Genomic DNA, 15,266 nt, shown 5'->3' on the forward strand with positions numbered 1-15,266 from the left:
GCAGCACCGTCACAGCCTTATTTCAGTGAGGGAAGGAAGGAGAGCTGTTAATGAGAAGCAGTTCTATGGCCTGAAGACCTGGGCTCAAAACAAAACCAACAAACAAAAAAGACCTGAGCTCTGCCTTTTATTAGCTGTGTGATCATGGATATATTAGTTAACCTCTCTGGGCCAAACTCTATCTGCAAAATAGAATACTGGTATCCACCTCACAGAGTTGAAAGATCAGCTGAAGCAACCTAAAGCATCTAGCTAGTGCCCAGCACCCAGCAGGCACAGGGGGGTGCAGTGGGGCTGACAGTGGCGTCAGTCGAGTCCTGCCAGGCTGGGAGGGAATGGTGAATCCCGCAAGGGGCGGTCTGGAAGGCATAGGTGGAGAAGAGGGGCATTTTTAGACAAAAGCAAGACAAGTGCATTCTTAGGGCAGGAATCTTGCCAGGCTGGGCCTGCTCAGGAGGAAGCGGATCTCACAGGGGGATGGGAGGGGTCAGGTGCAGGGAAGGAGCTAGGGCAGGGACACATGGAAATACAATGGGCAGGGGGGAAAGGTTGGCAACAAAGGAGAGACACCTTGAGGGAGGGGAGAAGGGCCTCCCTCCTTCCCCCTAGGTGAACAGAAGGGCGGCACTTCAGGCAAGGAGTAAAGGAGGGAGGGGCAAGTAAGGGAAGGGCCCTAGAGGACTGGAGGAAAGAGGGAGGGAGAGGCAGGAGGGGCATAGGCAGGACGAGTGGGAGGTGCTGAGGGAAGGGTGCTGAGGGGGGCCACACTCTATTGGCCACTCTTAGGCCAGCAGCCTAGCCCAGCACCACAGCGACACAAGCCCTAGTCAGGCCAAACTCAGAAGTCAGGGGCCCCAGCCTGGCCATGCAGGGTGCAGAGTAGGGGGCAGCACATGGCAGTCCCGACTTGGTGGTCCAGAAGCTCATGGGTGACCTACATCCAGATCTCATGTTTCTTAAAGTGCCGTATGTGTGCTACAGTGCCCAGGCCTAGAGCCCCTTGCTCACCTGCAGGTTGAGCTTCTGTGAGGACAAGTGAGGCCAGCGCCTTGGCAGCTGCTGGTGCCTACCATCCCACCCACAGCCAGCACCAGGGCCTAGGTCCCAGTGTTGGCATCCCTTGGGGTGGCCCAGGGAAGGTGGAGGGAAATACACTTTTCCCATCTGGATAGGGCCAGGAGGCAAGAAGCTTGGGGTGCAACAGCTGGGCCCTGCGGGCCAGGAGAGCTGAGAGGTGAAGCCTCCCTTCCTTGTGGGTAGGAGCTAAGGAATGTGATTCCCCAGGAAGTGATGGAGGGTGGGGGGGCAGAGTGTACGATATGACAGTGGGGGCTGCAGGCAGAGACTGTGGAGGTCAGACCGTGGCTTCATCCAGGTTGCTAGATGAACCCAAAGGTAGGAGACTTGGGTTCAAATCCGGATTCATCAACTTGGACAAGTCATTTGCTGTCTTTGAACCTGTTTTTTTTGTCCCTGTACCGTACGGGCACCAGACAAGGATAGAGCCTTTCTGGATGTTCCCCCCTAAGTTTTAGGAAGCTGGATAGATGGGTGACTGCCAGTGCTGGTGGGGCAGGTGGGCAGCAGTGGGTGCATGGCCCAGCAGAAACGCAGCCTCTGGAGTTCGGGCCTCTTTTCCAAAGCTCACCAGGCTATCTACCCATCTTTTCCTCCTCCTCCCTTGAACTGCCTCCCTCCCCTGGTCCCTAGCACAGCTCCAGGGCGTCCCTGGAGCAGCTGGAGAATCTGGGTTGCGGTCCACCCCCAGGTGGCGCTGCGCTTCCGCACCAGGTTCAAGTGCACCAGAGGAATGATTACATCATCCAGGGCAGAAACAGCATCCCGCAGGAGCACTGCGGAGGGGCCGCTCACTTGTTGCTCGGGACAGTAGGGAGTGGTTTTTCTCTCTGGCTAAATCATGTTTGAAGTTTGGTAGAAAGGGCTTCCTAAGGTGACACCTTTTTAAGGTGTTGGAGCCTTAAGATTTGGAGGTAGGTTGTTTGGGTTCAGGTGAGCATCCAGTGCTTTCCTGCAGCACCGTCACAGCCTTATTTCAGTGAGGGAAGGAAGGAGAGCTGTTAATGAGAAGCGGTTCTATGGCCTGAAGACCTGGGCTCAAAACAAAACCAACAAACAAAAAAGACCTGAGCTCTGCCTTTTATTAGCTGTGTGATCATGGATATATTAGTTAACCTCTCTGGGCCAAACTCTATCTGCAAAATAGAATACTGGTATCCACCTCACAGAGTTGAAGGATCAGCTGAAGCAACCTAAAGCATCTAGCTAGTGCCCAGCACCCAGCAGGCCCGGGGGGTGCAGTGGGGCTGACAGTGGGGGCTGACAGTGGAAGCTCTAGCTGGCCTTAGCTCCAGCTCATACCCTTTAGGTCTAGGAGCCAGTGTGTGTCTGTCTCCTCTCCTCTGGGCCCAGTGATTGCTTAGGTGACTGGGGTGACAGGCAAGTGGGTGGAGGGAATGGGAAAGAGTGTGCCCTGGGATCTGAGGGCTTTACCCCAGGACTAGACTGCCCTCTGGTTTTGGGCAGACCTAGCACAGTGATCCTGCTTCCTAGCTGGGGTAGCCTACCCTCACCTCAACGATGGTGAAACTGCTGTGCCTCCTGCTGTTGAGGCAACCTGGAGGCAGAGAAACCTACAAGTGACACAGACCCAAGGTGGCAGTTCCACAGTGCCAAGGGGTGCCAGCACCTTCAAGAGAATGAAATTCAGAAAGATGCCTTTCATCTACACACGATGGTGGGCATGGCAGCATTGTCAGCATTCCTGCAGTTGGGGCAGGAAGCGGAATTGGTGAGTAGATGGGGAGGGCTGGGGAAGATGAGGCCCTTCTGAGCCCTAGGGTACACAGGTATGGGTGCTATTCTCCAAATAGTCACTCCACTTCTCTGCCTGCTGCCTTCCTGGGCCTGTGACTGCTGTGAGGACCTGGCCCTGAGCCTGTGGTTAGGCAGAGTCATGGAATGAGCATCCCTAAACATGCCTAATATAGCCATCCCAGCACCCTGCACTCCACTCTGCCCCAGCACCCCTGAGAACAGCTCTGGCTACTGACTCCAGGCAGCAGGACTGGTTCAGGAGCAGACCTAGTAGAGGCCTGGCCTTCTAGACCTGAACAACCAGGTCAGTGGAGAGTCCTCTGCTCAGAGTTCACATTTTCCTCCATGCTGCACTTTCTGAGGATGTGAATTTATTTCATGGCCAACTCAAATAGCATGGCAGGGAACCTCAGCTTCTAGAGTCCTCCAGGGAGCCCAGGGTTAGGATCAGGACTCACAGTTCAGGACAACAGGTGGGGCACAGCCATTCACAGCTAAAGGTTTGTATATATTATCAAAATCTTATGGAAAAACAGATACACAGCTATTTATACAGCAGCAGGTGGGTGTGAGGAAAATGTCTACTTTGGCATCAAACCTTCAAGTCCAGCTGCTGTCTGTCCCCCTCCTCCTGTCTGGAGTCTACTCCCACCAGGCACTGTCCATCCAGGCCACTGCCCCTGCCACATCCTCTGATTAGCCTGGACTTTGGGGTATCCTCAGCCCCTCCCCATGCTCCCCTTTGTGCCCCCGTGCCTCTCCATCTTTCTGCCATTGTCCCACACAGAATGCCACTGGCCCAGCAGCTTTGCCCCGTGGGCTCCTCAGAGGCCTGAATCCTGGCCCTAGAGGGCAGTGGGGCTGGGGTGGATGTGGTCCCTGTGGGACATCTTTCCTGGATCACAGGTCTTTTGCAGCTTGCCAGTTACATGGGCCCTGGACAGTGCCATCTTCTCAGCGATGTGCTAAAAGGACTCTTCTTGTCCGGAAACCTGAGCTCCAGGTATTAAAGCAAAATTTGGAGAGCCTCAGAGACAAGAAAAGGAAAGCGAGAAGAGATAAGGCATCCTTCCTTGAGCGTGACCCAGGCCTTGACTGTCCCATGGCAGAATAGGGACATCCACAGCAGGTCAGCCAGGGACGGGGTGGGCAGGGTCTGTGTAGCCCTGGGAGGTGAGGCCTGAGCAGTCATGGCATTGGCAGATGGTGCCTCGTAGCCTGGTCCTACTGAAGCAGTTTGGGCACTTCCACCTGTAGGGGCAAAGTAGAGACAGGTTAGAGAAGGGAGCTCGGCCACCTCACCTCCCTCCCTACTGGAAGGACACAGGAGACACTGCAATATGTTATGTCTGTGGAATGTGAATGAGGTGTTGACACTGAAGGAGCATTTTTCCTTGTCTGTAAAAATTGGATGTCATCGAGTGACCACTGGAATTACAATGGAAATTGTCCTTTATCTCATGATATCTTGTCCCAGATGATGTTGTGGGGGTTGGGTATCCAGCCAAATGGACAAACGATCATGGACTTTGTCACCCAGGCCAGACTTCCAGGGGAGGCAGAGCTTGGAGAAGTAGGGTGTCCAGGGATGGCTCCTCTGTCCATAGCACTGGCTAGGCAAAGGTAGACTCTCCTGAGAGGTGAGTCTCCCAGAGACCTTTCGGATGGACTGACCTGTAGGACTCGGCTTGTCCTGAGAGGAGGCTAAGTAAAACATGGATCATTTTTGTTTGGGGAAATGGAGAAGACTTAAAGGAAGGACCCGAGGCAAAACTACTCTGTAGAGGCCATTTCTCCATTTTAAGGAGAAACAGGCTTCACTGCAGGATGAAAGAGAAGCATGGAGTGAGGGGCTAAAGGAAGCTCCTTAAAGGAAGGGTAGAGTCTCAGCTCTAGGGAATGTACAAGTGTGACCTGCCTGCAGGCAGAAGGATGCATAAGATGACCTGAAGTTCCCTATGGGCCCTGGGAGTCTATTTCATCTGCAGCCGACAGGAGCTCCTCTGCATGCCTTCCCTTTTGCAGTCCTGCCCTCTCCTCCAGGCCCTAACCAGCCCCGCCCTGTTGGTTCACGCCAACAACTACTTAACTTCTTGAGCTGCTTGAGGTTGCTGGAGCGGATGGCGGCCAATAGCTGGTCACGGGAGTTCTTCTCCTGGGCAGGGAGGACTTTGTCTCCCATCTTCCTCTGGGTAGCTGGTGAGAGTGAATTCTTCAGGTTTTCCATGATAAGGGGTGGAGCCAAGGGAGGGGGAGGGGGAGGTGGGGCAGCTGGAGCACCCCCTTTTTTGGGTGAGTTCTTTGGAGAGGGCTTTGGAGATGGTTGAGGTGAAGGTTTTGGGGAGCCCTTGGCCAGAGCCCCGGCCTTGGGTACCTCCAGCAGATCCTTCTTCTCTCCCTTGGCTTCCTGTGCCTGCCTTTGCTCCTGCAGCCGCTTTTGTCTCTGCTTGTCCATGTTGCGGCTGAGCAGATTGGTGACGGTCATTCGGGGCCCGGCCAGCTCAAAATGGTAGCCCAGCTTGAGCAGGGTAGTATTCTCCTTCAGCAGCTTGGCGATCTCCATCTCTGTCTTGCCTCCACAGATGTGTCGCTGGTTGTGGAAGCGGAGCTCGGTCAGTGTGTTGTTCTGGAGGAGGGCCCGGAAGATGGCCAGGATGCCTTTGCCTGTGATGTGGTTGGAGTCCAGGTTGAGGCTGGTGATGGTCTTGTTGGCCTTGAGCATGATGGCAATGGCAAAGGCCACGTGGTCATCGGCTCGCGTGTTGGCCAAGGCAAACACCTTAACCACAGTGTTGAATTCCAGAGCCTCAGTAAACCGGACCAAGATCTCATTTGTGATGCAGTCTGAGTTGTTGACATTCACCTCAGTCATCTCAGGGTCATTGTTCTTCACTCTTTCCAGAGGCTCATCAAATATGCTGGGAGCTGCCTCCTCCTCCGCCTTGGCCGGCCCTTCAGAGGGCTTGGTGGGGCCACTGGGCATCTGTTTCTCGGGTGTTTTAGTCTTGCTGTCTTCCTTGGCTTCCTTTTCATGTAAGGGTTCATCCTTCTTGACTTTTTCATTCTCCTTTTTGGTGTCTGTGTTCCCAGTTCCTCTTTTTACCTTCTCATCCTCCTTTTTCATGTCTGTGTTCCCACCTGCTCTTTTCATCTTCTCACCCTCTTTTCTGGTGTCTGTGTTCCTACGTTCCCCTTTTACCTTCTCATCATCCTCTTTCTTGGCCACCTCCTTCATCTCTTCTCTCTTTTTATCCTTGTCCCTGCTCAAGCCTGTGTTCCTGTCACTCCCTTTCTTCTCCTCTTCCTTCTTGGTGGCCACTGCCCTCTCCTCTGCCCTTCCATCCTTCCCTGCCTCCTTCTTATCCACTGCAGCCCTGACCCGGCCCTTGTCAATGCCCCGGATGATCTTCTCTTCCTTGGGCTTCTCACCACTCTTGCCATCAGCTTCATCTCTGTCTCTAGAGAAGCTTTTCTTTAAACCACCCCTCTTTGGCTCCTTCCCCAGATCTGAGTCCCGTCTGGGGCCCAGGGCTTTTTTGCTGGCATCTCTGCCCCTTTCCTCTCCATTCTTGGCATCTGTCTTGGTCTCCACTTGCTTGCTTTCCTAAGAATTCAGAAAAGAAAAATAAACATGAAAAGCTGGCTACAGAGGGAGAGGAATGAGTATGGGGATGTGTGGGGGAGCGCTTACGTAACTGCCCTTGAGCCTCTGAAGGACAGTTGTGTTGTTTGGGAGAGTGGGGTGGATGTCTCCATTGAGGGCAGCAAAAGAGGGACTCAGGTTTAAGCTGCAGAAATGGAATGACATCAGACTCAAGGCCTCAGGGTCATGAGACAACCAAACACCTGCAAATGTTGTGGCAGTTCCTTTTATGGAGTATTCTCAGACCCAGAATTGCCCTTTCCTATCATGGGTGATTTAGAAGAACTGCTTCTAAGCAGTGCCATGCCAAGCACATTGGAACCTGAGGCAAAAGGTGAAATACTAATACTGATTCTGTCTTTAAAATTTTGCATTGCTGTTTATTGTGGACTTTTTGCATTAGTTTTATTTTTAAAAATATACATGAGGCCGGGCGCGGTGGCTCCAGTCTGTAATCCCAGCACTTTGGGAGGCCGAGATGGGCGGATCACGAGGTCAGGAGATCGAGACCATCCTGCCTAACACGGTGAAACCCCGTCTCTACTAAAAAATACAAAAAACTAGCCGGGCGAGGTGGCCGTCGCCTGTAGTCCCAGCTACTTGGGAGACTGAGGCAGGAGAATGGCGGGAACCCGGGAGGCGGAGCTTGTCGTGAGCCCAGGTCGCGCCACTGCACTCCAGCCTGGGCGACAGAGGGAGACTCTGTCTCAAAAAAAGAAAAATACATATATATATACATGAAGGCCGGGCGCTGTGGCTCATGCCTGTAATCCTAACACTATGGGAGGCTGAGGCAGGCGGATTACCTCAGGTCAGGAGTTCGGGAGTTTGGGACCAGCCTGGCCAACATGGAGAAACCCGTCTCTACTAAAATACAAAATTAGCCAGACATGGTTGTGCATGCCTATAATCCCAGCTACTCAGGAGGTTGAAGCAGGAGAATCACTTGAACCTGGGAGGTGGAGGTTGCGGTGAGCCGAGACTGCGCCATTGCACTCTAGCCTAAGCAACAAGAGCAAAACTCTGTCTCAAAAAAAAATATATATATATATATATATGTGTGTGTGTGTGTGTGTGTGTGTGTGGTGTGTGTATACACACACACACATACATGAAAACATCGGTTATCTTACTCACTGACTTTTTGGCATCCACTTGTATTCTGTGCCCAAAGTGAGTGCCTCCCATCCCCTCACCTTAGTCCTGGCCCCAGTTTTTAAGGAGTAGGTCAGTAGTTCTGAAATACAGGAATTTTATAAGCCAATACATTTCCAAAGGAAAAATAAAACTGGAGGGATCAACATATGCTAACATTTTATTTTACCAATTAAGGATATTTGTAATTTTTTTTTTTCTTAGAGATGGGGTCTCGTTATGTTGCCCAGGATGGACTCAAAATCCTATCCTCAAGCAGTCCTCCCACCTCAGCCTCCCAAAGTGCTGAGATTACAGGTGGGAGCCGCCATGCCCGTCCGGTATTTTAAAATTCTATCTACCATCATCGTCTCATCAAAATAAGAAGGAGCTAATTTTAAAGAAGGTAGGCATAACAGAGTAAAGAATATACCTTAACAACAAATATGTGTGTTTTTTAAAATTCACGGTATTGTCCTTATTTTTAGTAAAAACTTAGCTAAGGACAAGCACCTCTCTGTGGAGAGCCCTGGAATTCATTGGGTCAGCTGATCTCTGGAAGACTCTGCCAGATTCTGGATCTTGGATTCTATGACTCAATTTTGACCCCCGAGACACTGAGAAGTTTGTGAGAGAGGCCATGGGACCCTAGTCAGTTGAGCTGCGATGGGGGCTTGAGGTTTTTTTTTTTTGTTTTTTTTTTTGAGACAGAGTCTTGCTCTGTCACCCAGGCTGGAGTGTGATGGTGTGGTCTTGGCTCATGGCAACCTCTGCCTCCCAGGTTCAAGTGATTCTCCTGCCTCAGCCTCCTGAGTAGCTGGGATTACAGGCGCGCGCTACCACGCCCAACTAATTTTTGTATTTTTAGTAGAGACGGGGTTTCACCATGTTGGTCAGGCTGGTCTCTAACTCCTGACCTCCTGATCCACCCACCTTGGCCTCCCAAAGTGCTGGGATTACAGGCGTGAGCCACCGTGCCTGGCCAGGGGCTTGAGTTTTATACACAGCATAAGCCACCCACCCACACCTCCGTGGATCCCTGTTTCTTCCTCCATAAGGGTGCACCGAGCCTGAGCCCTGTTTTGAGAGCATTTGCTTCTCATCTTCATCAGAGAAGCAGAGGAAGTGGCAGGGTTAGACATTAGACTTAACTGTCCAACTGTGATGGAGACCCCAGAGCAACTGGGACTTAAAGGGAGGCTGTGATGTCCTCCCCTAAAGGTTTTTCAAGAGGAAGAGACTACGGTTTGAATATTTAAAAAGTTTTCTTTCAAGAGTGCCAGGTTGGGGTGTGGGGAGAAGGCAGGGAAGAAAGGAAAGCAGCTCTCTATCACACTCTCTGGCCCATGTTGCATTTCTTCAACCTCCACTCTTCGCCGAGGGAATGGAAAGAAAAGTGAGTCCTATGGAAACGGTTTGTACCTGCACCACAAACACATGCCATTGGGGACCAGCCCCTAGGTTTTTTTAGCAGTGAGAGTCCTTGGCTCCTCTGCTAGAATCACAATAAGCAGCCAAGGGGCACAGCGCCTAGTGAGACAGGGCCTTGGAATGTATCTGTTCTAGCCTTCTGCCCTGCAGGCCCCAAGGTCCGGCTGCGCTGGAGGCCCCACTGGGGCTGTGGTGATGGAGCAAGGGGCAGAGAGCTCCCCCTCACACTCACTCAGGCCCCCAGGGAACTGGGTTTGACCCTAAGATCAACTGGATTCTACCCCAGAGCAGAAGTGATGGTGACCTTACTGAACCTTGATTTGAAAGGGACCGAAGGAGAGGAGTATGCAAATAGAGTGGAAACGGAAACTCAATGGATCAGCCCTTTTAGGAAGCTCTTATAATGATCTGCCCATAGTTTGATCAGGGAATTCCATCTCCTATTCCCTGATCTCGTCAAGTTGAGAGCAGTTTCATCAGTGATTCTGTCCACTTTGGGAGCTTGGAGGTGAGAGCTGGAGGCACCAGCTTCTCTAGGCCCATGGTCTAGAGATCAGGCCCTAAGGCAGAGACTCCTGCCCTCCCCTCTTCCTTCCCTTCCCAAAATGTGCACACTTTGGAAGTTCTCAGAGCCCACTGTGCACTGCATAAACTTCCCTTTCCAGAGTTCCCACGCCACTTGTAGGCTTCACTCAGAGAGAAATTGGGGATCCATAGAGAACATGACTTAACTAACTTCACCTAGCAAGTTCAGGGAAAGCTGGGTTTCAGACCTGACTGTCTCACTAACAGCCACCAAGTCAGTGTAACCATCTCTGACCTTCCCCATCAGGGGCCAAAGCAGCTCCTCTCTGCCCACCCAGCATCCCTGGGGTGCCCAAGTGCCCAGCTACCACAGAGCTCACCCACTAGCCTCCTCTTTTCACACAGCCCCCTTCAGAGCTAGGACTCCCATTCAGACCCTTCCCTTTCGCCCCTAGCCAGGACTCAATTTAACCTTCTTTCTTTCCTTATTTTTTTATTCTTTTTTTTCTTTGAGACGGAGTTTCATTCTTGTTGCCCAGGCTGGAGTGCAATGGTGCAATCTCAGCTCATTGCAACCTCCACTTCCTGGGTTCAAGTGATTCTGCTGCCTCAGCCTCCTGAGTAGCTGGGATTACAGGCATGCGCCACCACGCCCAGCTAATTTTGTATTTTTAGTAGAGATGGGGTTTCTCCATGTTAATCAGGCTGGTCCTGAACTCCCAACCTCACGTGATCCGCCCGCCTCAGCCTCCCAAAGTGCTGGGATTACAGGAGTGAGCCACCATGCCCAGCCTCAATTTAACCTTCTTCCCTGACACCCCACATCCTGACTTCTCCCCTTTGTCCTAATCCAGGACTATTCCCCACTCCCTCCTAGTTACCTCCCCTACACTGGGGTCCTAGTTGGCAAGGATCTGCCAAGTGTCTGTTCTTGAGGAGGTGTGCCAACACTTTAAAAAGAACCTAATGAAAAACAGGCTGGGGGTGGGAGGGAAAGGGTTGATTAATCATCAGTTTCCTCCAAATAGCCAGGAATGAGAGGGGCTGGGGCTGGTTGCAGCTTGTGTAGCCCTGAGCACTCAGACGTTGCCTTAAAAGGAGAAGGAGCCCAGAGTCCTCCCAGGGCTGGGATTTCTGTTGAACTGAGCTCCTCAGAGCCGGCACATAGCAGAGCTGCTTCCTTTGTGCTAATCTGAAAGGGAGGCTAGAACAACTTCTTCTTGCTTCTAGAATTGATGGTGCATCCCGGTGACCTCGAGAGGTTATTTTTGCCTGTGTTTCTGTCTCTAGACCTTACTCAACTGCCTATCCCTTATAGCAGGAGTAGTTTAGGTTAGATATAACAAACAACTTCCATGCAGTAAAGGTCCACAGGCCTCTTGATGAGAAAACTAGGTAGCAACAGTTATTTTTTTCCCTTTGCGAAAAGCATTAGGGTTAGCGGAATCCCACGGGGTGGTTTGGGAGTCCTGGATGGAGGCAGGGGAATGGAAAGGATGACCTCTGAAAGCCTGTACTGACCTGTGACTCATTGAGGCACCTAGTGATCAGACTCAGAGGTAAGAAACGGTTCTTTGCCCCCATCTCCTCCAGGCCTTATGGCGACATGATGTTGCTCTGTGTCTGCCACGTGCGTTAGGATCCAAGTTTAATGCCCTTGATAGGTTCAGATGGGCAAAGCACAGCATTTTCTCCCTTACCTTGGCCCTTCTGATGCTGCTTCCTCTAGAAGTCTTATCTGATTAAACAGAGGAGAGAACATTTCACCACTTCCATTGGCAAAAGATGAGAGGAAGAGGATTGTTTGTCTATCCAGAAAGTTTAAAATGAGAACTTACTGAGGGCGAAGGCCAGAGCCTCTGTGTGCTGCATTCGGCAACCACAGCCCACTGATGCCTTGCTAGCCCACGCTGCTCCCCACTGAGGTCACCTCTTTCCTTCCTGTGACCCATCACCCGAGGAGAGGGCATCTCCCTCTCTGCAGAGTCATTTGGCCCCACGTGGCTGCAAGGGAGGAAGTCTGCAGACAGACTCTGGTGAGAACAGCTCCAACAGGAGGTTGGAAGATATGGGTCTGCCTGTGCTTGCAGAGGTCACTTTCCAGCCACTCGCCTAGGAGAGGGCAGAGCCAAAGAGGGCAGGACTGACTGGCAATGACCACACCCCTCACAGGTGATACCACTGCCATGAATTCAGAAGCGTTTGTTCCTTTCCCAAAGCAAGACCGAGGTGATGCCAATTCAGATGGTTTGATGCCACCCTTGCTACATCCCCTCAAGATGGTCAGTGATACCTATGCGGTCTTTTGATCAGGAGGCATCCGGAATGCCTCTACGAGCTCCAGGCTGAGGGTTGGATCTGTGGCGTCTCCCAACTCTGCTTCTAGGAGACTTTTTCTAGGCCTTGGCTAAAGTTCCCTAGGACATTAAAAGGTGCAGTTTGTGTGGATCTGGAGCTCATTAGAAGGCGGCATTTTTACCTTGGCCTAGGCTGTGGCCTACTGCTGGTTTCTCCTTGACCAAAGTTATATTTATCACGAAAGCCCCAGGGAAATATGTGACATCTCCCAGTCCCACTCCCATGCACAAACTCCTTACCACCTCTCCATCAGCATCCTGCATCAGTCCCCCTGACCCACCTCCACCATGTCTCAAAGCCCCCAAACATTCCCCTGCATTTCCCACAAAGCTGTCCCAGCAAGAGCTGGGGCTCTGGCCCCACTCCCTTCAGCCACCTGGGGACTTCCTGGTACCAGACACTACAGCTGCCAGTCTCATCTATCTTTACAAGGGAGGGCAGGGAAGAGCTGACCATGGGCTGGAGGGCCTGTCAAAGGTCCCCTGGGAGAGCAGATGCCTTACAGGGCTGGTGTGCTGGGCAGGGCAGGCAGCAGGGCCCAGGGCTGGAAGGGACCGGGGGAGTTCACCCCCTGCAGTCTCCTGCTGCATTCCATGTGGAGTGCCAAATCTTTTATTGTTTTCCACCAAAAAGAAAGATTCTAGAGTCTCCGGAAAGGAAGTTTAAGGAGAGGCAAGGCACGGTGGCTGACCCCTGTAATCCTGTCACTTTGGGAGGGTGAGGCAGGGGGATTGCTTGAGCCCACAAGTTCGGGACTAGCCTGGGCAACATAGTGAGTGAGACTCTGTCTCTATTGAAAATAAATAAATAAATAAATAAATAAATAAATAAATAGACAGGTTGAAGGGAGGTCCATTACCCTATGAGGAAAGTTGGGTTCCTGGCACCAGCTGTCCTGGGTAGGGGCCATAATGCCTGTTTCCCTGGGTGGTATATGGGGCAGGAGTCCTCTACTGAGGCTAGGGCTAGGTCATTAGACATGAAAGATTCAGATCTTGTAACAACTGATATTGCCCCTAGAAAGCTACAGGTTCCCTTTACGGCTGCCAGGAAAACTGGGGGCTGTTCTGGAAAAGTTCTGCCCATAGCGGTATATGAGCCCATTGGGTCTTTAGACAGTTGGCCCATGTGCAAATCCCAACTCTGCCCCCAACTAGCTCTATGACCTTGACTGAGTCACTTAGCACGTCTGAGCCTGTTGTCTCATATGCACAATGGGACTGATCCCCCTGGGGATCCTCACTGGGTTGTAAGTGGTAGAACCAGGCCTCAAACCTAGATCCTGATGACAAGAAAGCCTTGAATAGGAGATAGGCTGTAAAAATCTAGGTCCTTCTGACGAGCGATTAAGCCTTGAGGGCAAGCAGTACGGCCCCAACCTCCTCCTCTTTGAGCCCCTGCCCCCTTTGTTTAGTATCTTGGAATTGCTTAGCAGGGTGAAATTTGTTCTTACCCAGTAGCCAATGGAACTACATTGTGTGCTTTTCTATGGAAAATGAAATGACTATGTATTAAGCCCTGGAGACCTGCCTGGAGGGCTGCAAGGTGGGAAGGAATGAGGCTGCTTTGAGAAGCCTCCCCCAAACCCACCCCAGTCCTATGGTGACAGAGGCCAGGGTGGAGTGGGATAGGGACAGGCATTATCCCCACCAACAATAGCAACTAGCACTTGTAGGGAGCTATACTTGTGGCGCCCTGTGGGTACCAGGAGTCTGTCCTCTCGAGCCATTCCACCAAGAATCCTGCTGCGGGCCTTGCTCATACATCCATTCATGGCCCCATTCACCAAGAGGCTTCTGTCAACACTGTATGAGGGACACAGTGCTACATGAGAAACAGTCTTGCCCTCACAAATTAGGGGACATGACGAACCAGGGGACAAGTTCACATCAAAGTGTATACAGCAGAGGGTATTGAGGACATTCCCCCCCCCCCACAGAGCAGGCCTCCCCCTGCTGAAGAGTTACCGCTTCAGCCAACAGCATTCCTTCAGGCCAGCCACAGAATCACTGTAGCCTCCCCCAAAAGGCCAGCAGCCCCTTTCTTAGCCACTCTCAGACTGAAGTTCTTCAACTCCTGTTCTGGCAGTGGCTCGGGGACTAGGTCTCAGCATCTGCCAGCAACCCTCTTTTTTGGTTATCCCAGCTGTGACCCTTCCCAACCCATCCCATACCTGCTTCCGCAACTTCAAAGCCCCCACTCTGGGGAAACATTGGCTGTCTCCACAGGCCTTTACGGGATGAGTTCTGAGGGACCCTTCCATTCACTCTTCCTAGTTATAAGAGGCCTCTGGGGAAACTGTGACCCAGAAATGGGGTTGGAGAAGGGAGAAGAAAATGACAAGTGCGGATGGAGTGCAAGTAGAACCTCACCTCCTTAGGTTAACATCTCTGGAAACATACTTTTGGGAATGTTCAAGGGCTTATACAAAAAAACCCGCACAGACACTCAGCTTCTGCCCATACTGGAGCACAGTTAATCCCCTGCAAAACAGGGGCTCAACATAGAATTCCTAATTTGGGGTTGGGGGCTTTGGTGTATGATGGGGGGTGCTACAGGACAGCCTTCCTGTGTACTTTCCGAGACTACTGATAGCGCTGCAGAGCTGGAGCTCCCAGCCCCTGACCAAGGCAGGAGAGAGTAAGAACGCTCAGCAAGGGGGTTGACACAGCACAGGTGCTCTGGAAATGCTTGGTGATGACAGCAAAGTGCACCATCCCCAAATAACCCACATGGAAACTGTCAGAAATGGAAGGGAGTCAGGCTCTTCCAGCATGGCCCCAGCAGGGCTCCTCAACACCAGAGCCCACAGAGCTCTCAGCCATCCCCTGCTACCAACCTTAAGCCCTGTTGATAGACAGCATGCGGCCCAATCCGCACCCAATAAACCTGACAAGCAATGCTGGAGGCTTGTGCTCTCATTCCCCAGAAGAATGCTGGCCATGTGAGCACAGCCTCCCACATGCTCAGGGCTTCAGAAGGGTCATCAAGGGCACCCCCCAGGGGAACATGTGTACCTGGTAAAATGTGGGCTGAGAAGCCAAGGCCCATGCAGTCACGAAGCTAAGAAAAGCTGTGCTTCTGCAGGCATCCCAGACGCCCCTACTGCTCCATTCCCACCCTGCCTGACCTCTCGGTGGATTCTCACCGCACTCCAGGAGCCAACCCACTTGTGAGTGTGTGAAGAAACTCGTGGGGGTAGGGCACAGCCTGCAGCCCCCTGGCAAAATGTCTGCAGATGGTGGGGCCTCAGGTGTGAAAATGGCCCCCCCTTCCATCCAGTGAAGAAACTAGAGAAATTCTAACACTGGAGGAGCTCATTTCATTGCTTTGAGCCCAT

At 52.0% G+C, this 15,266-nt stretch overlaps 1 protein-coding gene across 1 annotated transcript in view; it reads right to left on the reverse strand.

Annotated features, from left to right (window-relative positions):
* Nucleotides 1-2,145: 2,145 nt before the first annotated feature.
* Nucleotides 2,146-15,266, reverse strand: part of LMOD1 (leiomodin 1) — a 52,778-nt gene continuing 39,657 nt past the window's right edge. Inside the window, exons 2-3 of the mRNA XM_078002662.1 lie at nt 4,921-6,439; nt 2,146-4,086 (exon numbers count right to left, since the gene is read on the reverse strand). Coding sequence (XP_077858788.1) covers nt 3,842-4,086; nt 4,921-6,439 — 1,764 coding nt within the window. The 3' untranslated portion in view covers nt 2,146-3,841. The remainder of the gene's footprint in view (nt 4,087-4,920; nt 6,440-15,266) is intronic.

This window comes from Macaca mulatta, chromosome 1 (assembly GCF_049350105.2).
Source record: "Macaca mulatta isolate MMU2019108-1 chromosome 1, T2T-MMU8v2.0, whole genome shotgun sequence".
NCBI classification, from domain to species: Eukaryota; Metazoa; Chordata; class Mammalia; order Primates; family Cercopithecidae; genus Macaca; species Macaca mulatta.